Source organism: Mus musculus, chromosome 1, assembly GCF_000001635.26.
Source record: "Mus musculus strain C57BL/6J chromosome 1, GRCm38.p6 C57BL/6J".
Lineage (NCBI taxonomy): Eukaryota > Metazoa > Chordata > Mammalia > Rodentia > Muridae > Mus > Mus musculus.
In genome coordinates this window covers 158,494,735-158,509,685 of record NC_000067.6, presented here as the reverse complement: position 1 = coordinate 158,509,685, position 14,951 = coordinate 158,494,735, and the positions used below count along the sequence as shown (strand labels likewise).

The following is a 14,951-nucleotide window of genomic DNA, read 5'->3' as shown; positions in this document are numbered from 1 at the left end:
TTGAAGTAGGAAGGAACTTGGCCATCTGATGGCCCTCACAGTCCCTAGTGGTCAGCTGAGTGCAGACTCTCCCCAATTTGACTGGGTCAGGTTTACAAGAGGCCACAAGGGGGGCACTTCTCCCTCTGCCTCCCTAGCTGAGTTCAAAACTTGGATGCAAAATTGTTTAAACCTAAGGACATGCTGCCACAGTGTAAACTTGGGCTTCTGGGGGGCCTCCTCCCCCAGGAGGAGCTTGCCCTTGTTCTATGGATGAGAAAATGATGCTGTCACACCAGAATCTTCCTCTCAGCCCAGACACCACTGGAAAGAATGATGGTAAAGCAAAGGCTTGGTTTGCTCATCTAGAAGGCTTAATTTTCTGCTGCTTTTGGATGAAGTGGTGGTAGGCAGAGGGAACTTTCGCTGGAGGCAAGATGCATGTGGGAGGGTGAGAAAGCAAGACAACAAAACGTAGAGTTCTCCTGGAAGTTTCTTACTTATGCTAATATTTATTATGGATGGCGATATAAGTCCCATTATGGAGGACACTGCACTGTTGTTTCATTTTAAATATTTGTCTCCTCATAATATGCCTAAAAGCCTGCCCAGTGACTATCTACATCGCAGAAGAGAAAATTAAGTCTCAAAGAGATGGTCTTAATTGTGACAGCTCACACTTACAAAGTGGTCATTATGCATCAGGGACCTGTGCTCAGAGTTCTACATTGATCGTTCACATCATTGAATAACAATCAAGGCAGCACCAAGAAGCTGTCCTGAGACGCTGCAGAGAATGGCCAGAGCCCAACAGCTATAAAGGTTAGAGCTTTGGAAGCTGCTGAACTCAGGAAACACTGAAATGAGTTTGGGGCCCAGTACCACCCACCCATCTGTTTGCAGGGTTTCCCAAGGGGCTATGGAGAGACTTGGGAGAAGGAAGAGATGCAGAGGTTGCCGGTAGCCTCTGGCTCTTGCAAGTTAGAGAGCTACTATTCACACTAGTATCTTGACAGCCTGAGCTTCACCAGAGAAAACCTAGTTCCACCATTTTGAAGCAAGCTTCATTAAATATTAAATACTGACCAAGAGATGGACTTTGGTTAGGACCATTCCCTAGAATTTTCCAGCTGAATGGCCCTGAGACCCGTACTACAGGGGGTTACAAAGGCATACCTACAGGCCGTGATACTTTCCCAAGAGGCTTTATTATTTTTTAAGAACTCCCAGCATTCCAGGGAGTTACCTAGTCCTTGGGCAAGATAATGCTTACAGATTAATTTTGAATATTACACATGGAGTCCATTTCCTCACACTTAAGGATTAACCCACAGTATCACATCCATCAAGAGAACATCCTCCCTCTGGCACTAAATGCTCTACATACTGCCAACTCTACCTGTCCTGTTTCTCAAACCCAGTATCCTGTCTGATCTCCACTGTCATCAGATGGCTTCTCAACTCCTACAACTCCATTCGATCCAACACTTTCCCTGTTTGTTCACAAGGCACACTTTCTTACCACCAACTCTTTAAATAGAAGGTCTTTTGTTTTGTTGTTGATGTTCAAGGTTACATCTCCATTTTCTCATCTTACATTAGGACTCAGGCAGTACCTGTCTTACCCTCACAGATACACCCACTGGTTCTCAGCTATTGTCTACACTGCCTCCAGAGGAGAGACAGAGGCCTCCACACAGCACAACTGACTAGCTAAACTAGACAGATCCAAGACCTTTGCAGTCACGACTATATTCTTCCTGGATTCTGCTGAGCATTTGGCTGGCTTTCCCAAACAATCCACAAACATGCACCCTAGACTTTACTGAACTATGTTTCAGTTTTCTCACTAAACCATCTCTTCCATTCCAGTGACTTTGCACAGATTATCTCCTCCTCCACAGAAGGCCATTTTGTCACCTTGTCATCCTGGTCAACACCTACGCTTCAACAACAGCTTCCTGAAAACACTTCCCTGAAACCTTCAAGAACAGATTCTCACTCTTCCTTGTTCTTCTAGCCCTTAGTGCACCCTGCTGTTACAGCTCTTATCACACGATGTCATCACTGTTTGCAGGCACTTGCCACTGCTCTCCTGTGATTGCAATAACTTGCAACTGATATTTTTGTCCCTTTCCTCTATGTGCACTGTCAACCCACAATCTAGCCTCCTCGCCTGCCTTCACATTGTCCAGTGGTTTCCTATTTGTTTACAGAATCCAGTGCAATTCTAAGAGCGTGGCAGGCAGGTTTGTGCTTTGGTAGTTAGCTTATTCTCTGCCTTCATCCTTACTTCCCCTATGTTTGTTTATATCCTGGCTAGAGCTACAGGCTCCCTCACTTCCTTGACAACCACATTGCTTAGAGTCCTCAGCTTTTTTTTTTTAATGTACTTCATTCCTCTACTGAAATGTTCACATCTAAGAATTCTTTTTCCAGACATTCTATACATTACCTATTTTTCAGTGCTAACTCTTCTTTACTGCCTCCTATTGCTGCCATGTAGAATTAAGTGTATCGCTTCTGAGTGCTTGTTTTGTTTATTTACATTATTAAATAAAGCCTTATCGTTCTGCCATGTTTTCATGTATCCACTACCTATCATAGAGGCTGACCCATAGGAGCTAGGTTATATGATGCTTTTGCTGGTCTGATTGATGTATCCAGTCCAATTAAGCAGACACTCACACACATATATTATAGGCAAACTCCTTTAGTAGGCACTTTGAAAAAATAATTATAGGAACGCTCCACCCCTAAGCCACTTACAGTTTAGTTAATAGCAGTAGACAGTTGATGCATTACAGGGACTTGGAAGTTAGGAAAACAAATCATGTTATGCTGTAAAGTAACTAACTCTAACCCACCACCAGGGGTTTTCTCAAATAAGACTTTATTAAAACAAGACACAACCTGCTTTGATACAGCCTAGATTGTGTATTTGTTCTATAAATGATTTTGAGCATCTAGGGAGAGGAAGGTACTGTTATCCATATTCTAATGTCAGGAAAAATGAGACTCTACAGTTAGTCAATTAAGAGCCCCGCTGGCTCCTCAGGAAAAGAGGTGACAAGAAAAACTCAAATGCTACAGACTGAGGAGCTTACAGACACTGGAACACAGAAGGAAAGTATCTTCCTTCTTGGAGTTCCTGGGAAGAATAAATTCTGTATGAAGAGAATTTGAGTGGAGGTAGGACTCAGCCAGTATGTGTGAGTTCTGAAAGCCACTGGTTAGGCATTGTTTGGCAAGGCCACTGCATTATAGCCACGCAAAGATGACACAGTTGATGCCATTCATATATCCTCCACCAATGTCTTGAGGAGAGTCTGTTTAGTATATTTCAACACGGGGCTCGGTAAAAACTATAGACTACTACTGGGAAGATCCAGCAGTAGCAATGAGGATTTCATAGTACTTTAGCAGTTGCCAAAATAAAGAAAGGATGTAATTCTCACAGAAGCCTTCTGTATGTGTTATTTGGAAGTCATTCAATATGTGAGAATGGATGCTCAGAGGGTCTGCATCCTTATGCCACGCCACACAGGAAGGAGATCCTGAAACTCACTGCTGTTTGTCTATAGAACACTGTCAGAGGTAATGGCAACACCAGGAAGGTCATAGTATCTCCTACAGTAGTAGCAGGAGTCACAGCTGAAGTCCGGGACTTCACCTAGGATGACCCTGCAGCCATACATACAGAAGTGTAGATGTGAATAATAAATTAGCTTAAACTGTGCCAGGAGAAGTGAAGGGTTTGGAGGCGTGGGTCTCAAGATTCTACTGTGTAAAACCTCAAAGGCCAAGTTATTCTCAACTCCTAGATAATTCCTTACTGACCATGCCCTCCTACCCCAGTCTAGCTCAATCTCAAGGCCAATGCAGTTGAACTGATGACAAGTACGTGTATTATTCATTTATTAAACCCCATCCACTTTGTTTGTCTGAATAGTAAAACATGACTGCTGAGTCTTCCAGAAGAAATTGAGAGTCTTCTGACCAAGAAACAGCCTTTCAAACAACATGGAAACTTGTTTGAGAGTGCTATTATCTGGGAGAGAGGATTCTCACTCTCACCCGAACTCTAGGCTCTCCATTCCTCCCTGGAGGAAGCTCCAGCTGGGATCCAGGCATTCTTCCTGCTGAAGTTGGCTCCAGTCCACAGAGTGAGGGAGCGCTCTGTGGCCCCTGCTTTTCCCACCTACACCCTACTTACACACCTTCCCACCATCCGTACCTCGACTGCGCCTCCGGCTCCGAGAGGGGTCTGTGTAGAAGGTCAGCTGTGGGTCATTTTCGGCCTCTGTGCTGGAGTCCCCTTCAGGGTTCAAGAAGGCAGAACCAGCTGAAATGAATTGAGAATCAGAGCAGATATTTTCATTTTGCATGATTGCAGAATCACAGGATGAGGTCTAATTGGGAAGTTAATAAAAATAAGAGTGGCTGACACACAGTCTCGGAGAGGTAGCAGAGGGGCTGGGACTTCTTGATACCCAGGCTTGTGAAGAAGCAGGCACTTAGGAGAGCAACAGATAGTGCTCTGATCCCTGCAGAGAACATGGTTCTGTGATTAGGGACTTGTCGGGCATCTACTCGTCAGAGAGGACTTCCAGAGAAGGGAGGGGGTAGAGGAAAAAGAAAGGAAAATGTTCCATCCTGCTTGATAGAAGACCAGAATTGCATCAGAGCAGAAAAGACATTATACTTCTGAGTTTTTCCTGATTCAAGAATATATACAAAAAGGATAAAAAGAGAGATAGGCGTATGTGCAGGGAACATGTCCTGCAAGCCCTCTAAAACAGGGGCAATTTTTTCTATTGCTTGATGGATATACCCTCTGTCCTTTTCTGATACTGAAACAGGTAAAGGGGTTTCAATCTCCCTTTAAAATGGAATTGAGCCATACCCTGATTATAATCACATTTTCCTCATTGAATAGGTGGGCAACTTTCCATATTAACAAATAAAGATCTATATGATCATTTTAAATGACTGCAGGGTAAATCACTGGACATTAGGCAGATGTGCCAGATAGTCTACCAATTCCCTATTGATGGGCGTCTATACCATTTCTGATTTTTAGCTTGTTTAAATGTGATAAGCAGCCATTTACAAACATCTTTGCACAGTTGTTCAATTTGTTCCTAGAAAATACTCATGTCCATGACAGTATGTAATCAAGAGGTTTCTAATCTTAAATTTTGGGGTGAGTAGCATCTATCTGGCCTCCTGAAGGTTGTACCAGACATATACATTTGTAGCTATGTATCACAGTGCATGTAGTTGGATTAATGGGCCCACCACCTCTGCCCACATTCTGGAACTCATCTGAATAACGTAGAACTAGACATGAGTACCTCTGGCTTTATTGTTGATCCTCTTTCTCTGGCTGCTGGAGGTGTGGGAGAGCAGAGTGGCTTGCTGGTGGTTAGAATCCACGGGGCTTGTGGCTATGATATTGTCTTTATACTTGTTCATCAGGGAAAGCTTGGCATTGTCACTCCCTATATAAGGAAAAGTCAGGAAAAAACAAAACAAAACAAGAGTAAAGGCAAAAAAATGAATGGAAGTGAGAAAGTCTGCTTGAGCTGAGTAGATAGGTCCCAATTATTGAAACGAGGAACATAGAAAAAGAGGCTGGTGGAAAGGAAGACATTCCTTTCTGCTGTCTAGGGGCTACAAAGTTACAGGAGGAGCGAAGTAAGAGGATTACCATTGAAAATCCAATTTAGCTAATTCCGTATTGATAATGTCACTACTAGCCAGCCTTTGGCTAAACACAAAATGTGGGGTTTTTCCTTCTGGACAGCACTGGGTTTTAGCAGAAATAGAATCTATGTGCATTCTGACAAAATGTGGCCTGTCTTTCATCACAGACTCCAGTATTCCCTGCTGATTGAACTCTTAACTACTGCATGGATTTGGGCAATCTGTCTGTTCCCTAAAGAGCTTTGGGATTGAACCCCCAAAGTACCATTTGTCCATTCCATGGCCTTGGTGCTATGTGGAATATGATGCATGCTGGAGAATCTTCCTTTCTACTCTCAGATTTTTAAAGTTCTCAGACATTAGATTGTATTAGGAAATGATTATTGATACAGGTCATCTTCTAGATGCTAACGAGAATTTCCATTTCCCAATTATGTGATTTCACCTTTTGCAGCCTCATGGAAAGTCTCTGCATCTTTAGCAGCATGCTGTATTGACTGTGTCTTCCTCAAAGAAGGGACTGGGCAGTACCTTGAGGACCACTCTTGAGATGCTGTCTTTTAAGGTGTACTTATTCATAGCAGTTTGAGAGAGAGAGAGAGGTTGGCTATCTTAAAAGAACAGATCTTCCTTTGCTTCATGTTTTTGACCCTGATCTTGTTCTGTTACGTTAGGGCCAAGGTTGTCCTATCCACTCTCTCGATAGATATAGCTAACATCTAAGATCTGATGCTTTGATTGAATTCTTTCATTTTATTTGGAAAAAAAAAATGAATCCTGTGTAGAAGCACATAAGCAGAAGATAACACAATTAGAAGACCCAAGGCCCACATCTTAGGAGGCAGAGAGAGAAAACCAAACCAAAACCAATCAAAACAAGAACCAACCAAACAAAAAGCAGGTAGCTGAGGACCTTCCATGTTACTAGATAACTAAGTTGCCTGCGAGAATATGTGATATACAAGCAAGTCAAGCCAGGTCAGTTTCCCAAGATGCCTCCTTACTTCCTAGAGGGCTGTACAAAGAAGCTCTGATACACTTGGGCTACATGTAAAGGTATCTCTTTGCTACCAAGCTGGGTGGAAGTGCAAGTGGAAGTAGATCCAACTTACATTATGGTTCTTCTTTTATAAAGAAGTGGGTTGTTTTTAAATTTTTTAAGTCTGAGAATTTCATCAATATATACAACGCATTTTGATCAGACCCCACCCATTTTTATTCCTCCTATATCCTCCTACACACTTCCCCACCCCACCTTTATGTCCTTTTAATAATGTTTTTTTTTTTAATGTATATATATGGCTGTAGGGCTGTCCACTGGAGCACAGGCAACCTACCAGGGATCACACTCATAAAGACAACTGGCTTTCTCGCAGGAACTATTAAGTGTTAATAGCACCTCAGTTGGGGTGGAGCTCATGAAACAGGTTATTTGGGTCCACCCCCAAAGAAAGGCATTGGTACATCTTGCTGTATAACAGCCGTTGACTATCCCTATTTACGCTTTGGCTCCCTGAGCAAGGACTAAACAGGCCCATCCCTTCTTCCATTCCTACCTGGTGTTAGATCCATCCCAGACTTCTCATTGCATCCCTGTAGGGAGTCCAAAGTGCGTGTGACCTGACTGGCAAAGTCCTCCCCTCCATTCATACACTCCCTTTGCAGGTGGTGACGCAGGTCTGTGATGTCATACTCATAGCCATCCAGGATGGGTGTCTCCCGAATGCTCAGAGTGCCACTGGAGTTGTGGCCCTGCACACGGGCATTGCGCAAGCTTTCCCGCCCATGGCCTCCAATCAGCACAGATGGGATGTAGTGAATCTCATTTGCTGCCTCTGCACTGGCACTCTTCTGGGGCTGGGGAACCCGGCGACGTTTGCACCAGCGCCTGCGAGTGTACAGGATCATCACCAGGCACAAGATGGATAGCAACAGAGCGATCATGCCACCCTGGAAAGACAGGACATCAGATGTTTGCACAAAGAAAGATAAGCTCTCCCCACAGTGTCATAGGTACATCTGCTAACTCCATTTATCACTCATTCATTAATTTACTCATTCTAATGTACTGAGCACTTATAGGAAGCATCACTCAGTAACTAAGGGACACTCTGCAGGTATTGGTGCTTAACAATGAAGAAAAATGAGATGACCTGTTTAGTGCATTGTTTCAAGGAATCCAGCTGCTGCTGGCTTAGCAAATATTTGAGATAGAAGGTGGAGAGTATTGAGATTTGGGGTTTTCAGTAGCAGAAGCCAAAGAGAGAGTTTGTTTCTTATGCCAAACATGTTACACATAAAACTGCTTTAGAGCTTTCTTTTCAGCAGCCAGCATGGGGTGGCATCCAGTTTCATCTCATAGCTAAACAATCAATCTTAGATGGATCCTAACACTGGATCCACAAATCAATGAGTCCTCTCAGTTCTAAAACTCAGGTTTCTTGTCTATACAATAAAGAAGTCGCCAGTTAACTGCTGATGGGGGTTGCTAAGTATCAGGAAAAGTAATGATGGAAAGTGCCCAGCACAATACATCACACACCATCAAGGACCTGCTCAGCTGTCTCCATCAGAATAACTGGCCCAGCAGGGGAAACCATCAACCCATTTACATCCATCAGAGTTGAGTAGCAACTGTGTGAAGAAATCCCACTGTTTGCACATGCCTTGGGTGGCGGGGACTCAGTTTAGTTTTGTTTCCATGGAGAAAAGGACTGATGTCACCAGTCTGGCTGGTGGGGGAGTTTCCTGATGAACCCTCAACAACCCAGAGGTCACCACCTCAGAGGCCAGTTCTTACAAGTCAGCACAGCACCAGCTGTCTGCTGTAGATAAAGATACAGTGTTCAGTGAGGCTGAACAACTGGCCCTGACGAGCCAAGCTGGGGTTTGGGGAGATGAAGATCGCCTCCTACGTTCTTCCCTTTCAGCACCCCAGGGACATCAACCTTCTGGTGCACACTCAAGCTCATCCCTGTATTTTGGCCAATATCGCTTTAAATCTATTTCACTAGGTCAAGGTGCGCCAAAAGGTTCTCCTCATAACCTTGGCTTTAGCCACTGAAATCCTACTGAATATTATAGAGTTAAAAGTCTCCTCATTTCCCATGGAGTCCAACCTATGAAGATGGATCAAGAATATTCCCACAAACAAATGTAAAGGTTTCTCTCCTTTTCTTTCCCCCAGTGTCACAATGATTATGTTCTGGATTTATAAATACAGTCTCCCAGTAAATCTTCCCGGCTATTCTCCATTTGCCACCATCTTTGTGAGAAAAGGACATATGCACACATATATGCCAACAAGCACACATACACACTCACACACTGCCATGCTCAAACAGGCTACACAAAGAGGCAAAGCAGCATTCAGTAGAGGCAGCTGGTAAGTGACATGCCAAGTCGTGAGGCTTGCTAGGAACTTAAATTTCTGCTTTTCAAGTCTTTCTTACTTTATTTTGAGGTGGCAGTCTTCTGATGCAACTTCTCAGGCAGGTACACAGAGAGTAATCCATTCTAATTGCATAGGGTGGAAGTATAAAACCAAGTATTCTAGGTCTTCTTAACTGCTACCTCCCCTGCAGTCCATATTGAGGACTCTTAGACACATGGAGCTAAATGAACCCTGCCTACAGGACACCACAGTCGACTGTATAGAACCAAGCCCTGAGCTAATGCATGGACAGTAAGCATCTGTGTACGACCTAATAGCTTTCAGCAGAGCCGTCAATCATCTTCATGGCAGAGTAGATGGGCTATCCTTTCTCTCACCCCAAACTAAAGCTGCAACAATAGGTAATTAAGCCACACAGAAGGAATAACTTCCCGACTGAGAGAAGTTGTCAGACATTGAATTAGGCCACTGAAAGCCAGAGGTAATTTTATTCCCCAAAGAGCTGTAAGAGCAACATAAACATCAATCCCCGAGGAATGGTTTGAACACCATCTTTCTGGCTCACACAGGGTTCCTTAGGAACCCCTCCACCCTTCCTTACTAATTCTGCATACAGATGGTCACAACAGGGTTACAGTAAAATCCAGCCCATAGATTCATTGCCCATATCACTCAATAATAAAAAGATACCAAGCTGTTCATTAATGGGTGCTTTTACTATGAATTAGACAGTTGTTCACAATGCTTAAAGTTTTAACTCTAAGAATATCCCCACTGTTGTTTAAAAAAGAGAATGAGGCATGGAAGTTAATTTGCCCAAGGTCATGCAATGTGCAAAATTAGAAGGACTGTAGTACAGCCCTACTGACTAATTTCAGAGCCTATATTCTTTGTGTGGAGGGGGCAAGGTGTGTGGAGGGGGTGGGGCAAACATGTGCAGAGCCCAGAAGTCAATGTTGGGTGTCTTCCTTTATTGGTAGTCATCTTATTTTTTAAACAGAGACTGTCTCTGGACTGTTTGGTCAGTTACATCCCAGGATCCTCCTGTATCTGCCCTACCCTTTGTCATGTCCAGTTACAGAATCTCACCCCAGCGAGCCACAGTGCCTGAATATCATGTGGGTGCTGGTGATGAACTCAGGTCTCCATGCTTGCACAGCGTACACTGTATCTACTGAGCCATCTCCTTAGAGGACATCTCCCCCAGACAATAGACCCAGAGCATGTAGGCCATTAGGCTTCAGTCACTATGAGGAGCATTGCCCATAGAAACAGAAGTTTTCTTCTGGCTCTTCACACAGTCAAAGGATAAAATGGGCACGTTAGGATACCTGTATGTAGCTCCATCCTAACTTCACACATTGAAAAAAGAAACTAGCCAATGTCCACATCTACCTGACTAGAAGTCGGAGAACCATCATCACAAAGGACCGTTTCACAAGCAACTACTAAGAACCCAGATCCAAGATTATGTGGTAGATACACAAACCAACAATAACCCCACACCTCTTTCACATTGTATCTTCTCCATGTTTAAAAATGCCAGCAAGGTGTTGTTAGGTCATAAAATTGAGATGAATTTTAACATAGAAATGCATGTTCTCTTTTAGCTCAGCACACACTGAAAATCTCTAGGTTTGCCCCCCTCGTCTGATGAGCAGCCCATGGTGCCCAGAGAAGTTAAGACAGTGGTGGAGTTGAGTGGGAGACTCTCAGATCCTATACTTCCATAAGGCCAATTTGTTAGGGTCCTATACAATTAACTTATCATATAATAAAGTCCAGACAGCCAACTGAAGATATCTTATGTTTGTTTCTCTAAAACATACAGCCTATAAAAAGTTAGAAAACAAGGTTTTATTTGGCTAAACCTGTATATTTAGTGTCTCTGGTGTAACATCAATAGAATATTTTCTCTGCTGAGAGGCAGTGACTTTGATGGCCTCAGCTCTCTAGCAATTGGTTACCAGTAACAAGCTCTAGCCAGCAAGGGCAATTTACCTCAGGCATAGGGAAAGGGTTTTCGGACTCAGGTTCTTCTAAAGTTTCCTTGCTCCCATAACACAACTTGGTAACAGGCGTCTCAACACTTTGTTGTGACTTAATAATTAATAGTGGATTATCATAAAAACAATATTATGTAAGATGTAATATTATGTACTATTTATATGTGATGTTCTTTAAAATGAGATTTTGTGATGATAATAATAAGTTCACTATGGATAAGTTTTTCTGACTTACGTGCTCTATTCAATGATCAAATACCAAGCAGAAATATAAAACCCCTTCATAATAAAAAAATGCATTGTTATATTTGAATTAGGGCATATGTGTAGAAAGTTAAATAATTGGTCCTTATACAATGAGAACTTGGAAGCCCACTGGGACATTTGGTTACAATTACAATCTCATACAAACCCAGTTCATTGGACTATCCACTATTTTTAGCTCCCCTACCTTCAGAGAAAAGTTTACAAATGAAAGTCATAGATGCCGTAGGATATTTCTTTCAAAGACTGTAAGAGAGGTAGCATACGACAAAGGCCCACACCTTAGGTCAAGGGCACCTGGGGACTTCCTGTTAACCAAATGTGGAAGAAACACAAGATAAAGGTTTTATGGGATCTGCAAATGAAAGTTTATTGGGAGGAACAAAGTCCTTCTGGCATCTGAGGCTAAATAGACTTGTGCCTATATTCTGAGCAAGAACCCACCGGCCAATCTGACTTCAGTGAAAGTACAGGAGTTGTTGGCAAGCCTTGGCTGGTTTTGTGTTTCTGGACTTCTTCACTCTGTTCAGAGTGTATTTGTGTTAGCTTCAGGTTTTATGGCACTGAAAACCCAAAACAAAACATTAAGGTGCATCTCTATTCAGGTGATGAGCAATAAGGTACAGACTGTGAACATTAAAAATAAATAACAACTGACTTCCTGGTATAGCATTATTTGCTCTTTATTCAACTTTGCATGGGGTTTCTGACCATTTTATTGATTTTTCAAAACTGTTAACATTTTGTAAGTATAACTGAACGGGAAGCATATGTGGACTCCGCATCTATTCGCAAATATCTTGTAAAAAAAAGTGACATTTAAAAACATTTTTCTTTTTAAAAAATCAATAAATCATTCATGCTGGCTTTAATAGAGATCAAACAAATGAAAACAACCTTTATTTTATTATGAAATTGGCATTTATGCTACTCACTGAAGAGAGAGGAACATGAAGCTTGTCAGATAATTTGTATATTTTATAGTTTTTTGTGTGTGTAAGTGTTTTCGATAACATTGATAATTTCCAAGGGTCAGTGAAATTTTACTCAGATCTTCTTTTTATGTTTATTCTAATCCCCTGATTTAACCACAAGACCCACTGTTTGCTCACCCTAGGTTCTGGGTTATACCTCCAATTTCAGCTGACTCTTCAAAGTTAGTTCAGCATTCTGGGTTCCGTGGACTCCTCTCCAGCCTCAGTGCCCTGAGCATAGGCCCTCCACACTACTCACAAGTCAGTCTCTCTTGGACTGACTTTTCCATCTCTTCTAATAGACTATAGTCTTAATGAAAGTTGGGGTCATGTCTGACACATCTCTTATAGCTCGAGATTTGGTTTTAGTACCTGGCATAAGCAGAAAGCCAATACCTGCTTGTAGAATGGAAGGAAAGAATGAAGTAAAAGAGGGAGGGAGGGTGAGAGGGAGAGCAAGAAAGAGAGAGGGGAAGACAGGGCTCATAGATTTTGAATTCATTGTATTATAGACATCTATATGCCTACAAGCTAAACTGATACAAGCCCATTACTTATGAGACTAATTTATTTGTTATTAAGCCATTCAGTGAATGTTTGCCAGACCTGCACTAGGGATGTATGTTTCTCGTGTTTTACTAGTGTTATTACTGTTAGAGGAATAATACAGCTAGGGTTCCTAATCTAATGGTGTTTACATTCTAGTCAGGGAACAAAATCAAAGAACAAAAGTAAATGCAGACATAAAAGAAAGCCACTCTGATTATTGGTGCTAAAAACAGCTAGCGCTTTTTAGAATAAAAGGAACAGCAATAGGTGAATGTATGTTGTGCAAAAATGGAGTAACCTGGAGACCAGTGAAACCCTTCCCTGTTCAGTGTCACATGATCAATAAATCATAGAATAAAAGAGACTGGATCTATTAAATGTCACAGAAGTTTAGAGCATCACCTGGGCTCTGTGAACCATTGGCAGAAAAGTGGAAAAGCTGAGATTTTGTTTCTAGTGACCATCTGTCAAGAGACTGTGGCCAATCAATCAGCTAGCATTTCAAAGTCCAGTGGAGGAGGAACAGTAGAGTGAATTTGAGACATCATTAATTATCCCTTGGGGCAACTTGACACACAGAATTCAAAATCACATCCACAAACAAATTAAAGAGTAGTGAAAAATAAGAATTAAATAGTCACATTCTTAATTTTTCTTAAGAATGCCCAAAGAGCAGAGTCAAGAATCACATATGGCAACAATAGCTTATATCCTCCTTTGACTTTTCCAGGAAGCAGAAATAAAGGAGAGCTTCATCAAACCCATTGTGGCATCTAGCCACATTCTAATCCACAACCAGATTGCCCTGAATAAACAATTAATGACATAGATAACAGACAGAGAGAGACAGATGATGAATAGATACTTAGATAATAAACAAATAAATGTTATACAAAAGATAGATAGATAGATAGATAGATAGATAGATAGATAGATAGATAGATGGATGGATGGATGGATGGATGGATGGATGGATGGATGGATGGATGGATGGATGGATGATAGATAACTTCAAGACCTTTCTGACCTTGTGATTTGTAAGCCCATTAGAAAACAGGCCCAAATTACTAGTCGGAAGATCTCTGTGACAATTAAACTAATTTGTTGACTTGACTGGATTTAGAATCACCACAGAAACACAGCTCTGAGTGTGTCTATGAGGGTGTTTCTGAAAATGTTTAACTGGGGAAGGAAACCCAAACCTGAGTTTAAATGGCACCATCCCATGGCCTGGGGATGCAAGCTAAGCATTAATACCCCACATTCCCGATTCCCTGTGATGACTTGTGTCAAGCTTCTACTACCATGATTTCTTCACCACAGAGACTGTACCCCTTGAAATATAAGTCAAATGAAGCCTTCTTTCTTTAAGTTCCTTTTTTGACAAGTGTTTGATCACAGCAATGAGAAAAAAAACTAATGTAGTTCCCAATAAAATAACAGTTCTGTCCTACTATGCAACTTTCTGCAAACATCCTGGCCTCATTGAACCTAATACAGGCCTACCCCTAGAGCATAAGGTGACTGAAGGAAATGTAGCAATTCTTGTTGATTGTAACCGTGACCCACACCAAACTGAAAATAATGCTAAGCTATTTGGGCAATGGTAGGAAGAACATGGTCACATCTTCCTGCCCATGAAGCCAAAACCACAGACCAAAGACATAATGGAGTTGATTCAGAAGCAACCATCAACTCCATTTAGCTCTGATAGAAGGACATCTCCCATCCCAAAGTACAGTCAGATCTTTGAAGTCAAATAATGCCATTGAGACTGTGGTAACATATTCTTGACCTTGAGAATCCTTTTTCTGGCAGAGGAAGCCATCAAACTAGGAAGAAAAATCCCTTGGTTATCTTCTCTGACAGATTTTTCTCTTCTGTGGTGGTTGGTGAATAGAAATCCATTATCCCTTGCCTATTTCCTTCCTAAGTGGAAGACAAGTGAAACGCTTCAAACATATTAAGTAGCAAGTTCAATTTATATGTTATTAAGAACATCATCTTCTCTTGGGGGCTTTCTGAAGCTTTTAATCTTGTGGAAATGCTTTCCAGTTGCCATGGGCCACCATATTA

At 41.9% G+C, this 14,951-nt stretch overlaps 1 protein-coding gene, 1 long non-coding RNA gene and 1 other non-coding gene across 6 annotated transcripts in view; 1 reads left to right on the top strand and 2 right to left on the bottom strand.

Moving 5' to 3' along the window:
- Positions 1-14,951, bottom strand: part of Astn1 (astrotactin 1) — a 329,685-nt gene that overhangs the window by 182,101 nt on the left and 132,633 nt on the right. For all 4 annotated transcript variants that reach the window (XM_011238739.3, XM_011238740.2, NM_001205204.1 and 1 more), the window contains exons 3-5: positions 7,245-7,638; positions 5,337-5,483; positions 4,217-4,324 (exon numbers count right to left, since the gene is read on the bottom strand). In XM_011238739.3, the coding sequence (XP_011237041.1) occupies positions 4,217-4,324; positions 5,337-5,483; positions 7,245-7,638 (649 nt within the window). The remainder of the gene's footprint in view (positions 1-4,216; positions 4,325-5,336; positions 5,484-7,244; positions 7,639-14,951) is intronic.
- The window catches only part of Gm37679, a 121,219-nt gene that overhangs the window by 44,732 nt on the left and 61,536 nt on the right, over positions 1-14,951 (top strand). The gene's annotated exons all lie outside the window — the stretch shown is intronic.
- Positions 3,953-4,061, bottom strand: Mir488 (microRNA 488). Its single transcript, NR_030441.1, has one exon. It is a non-coding gene; the product is annotated as a microRNA 488 (primary transcript).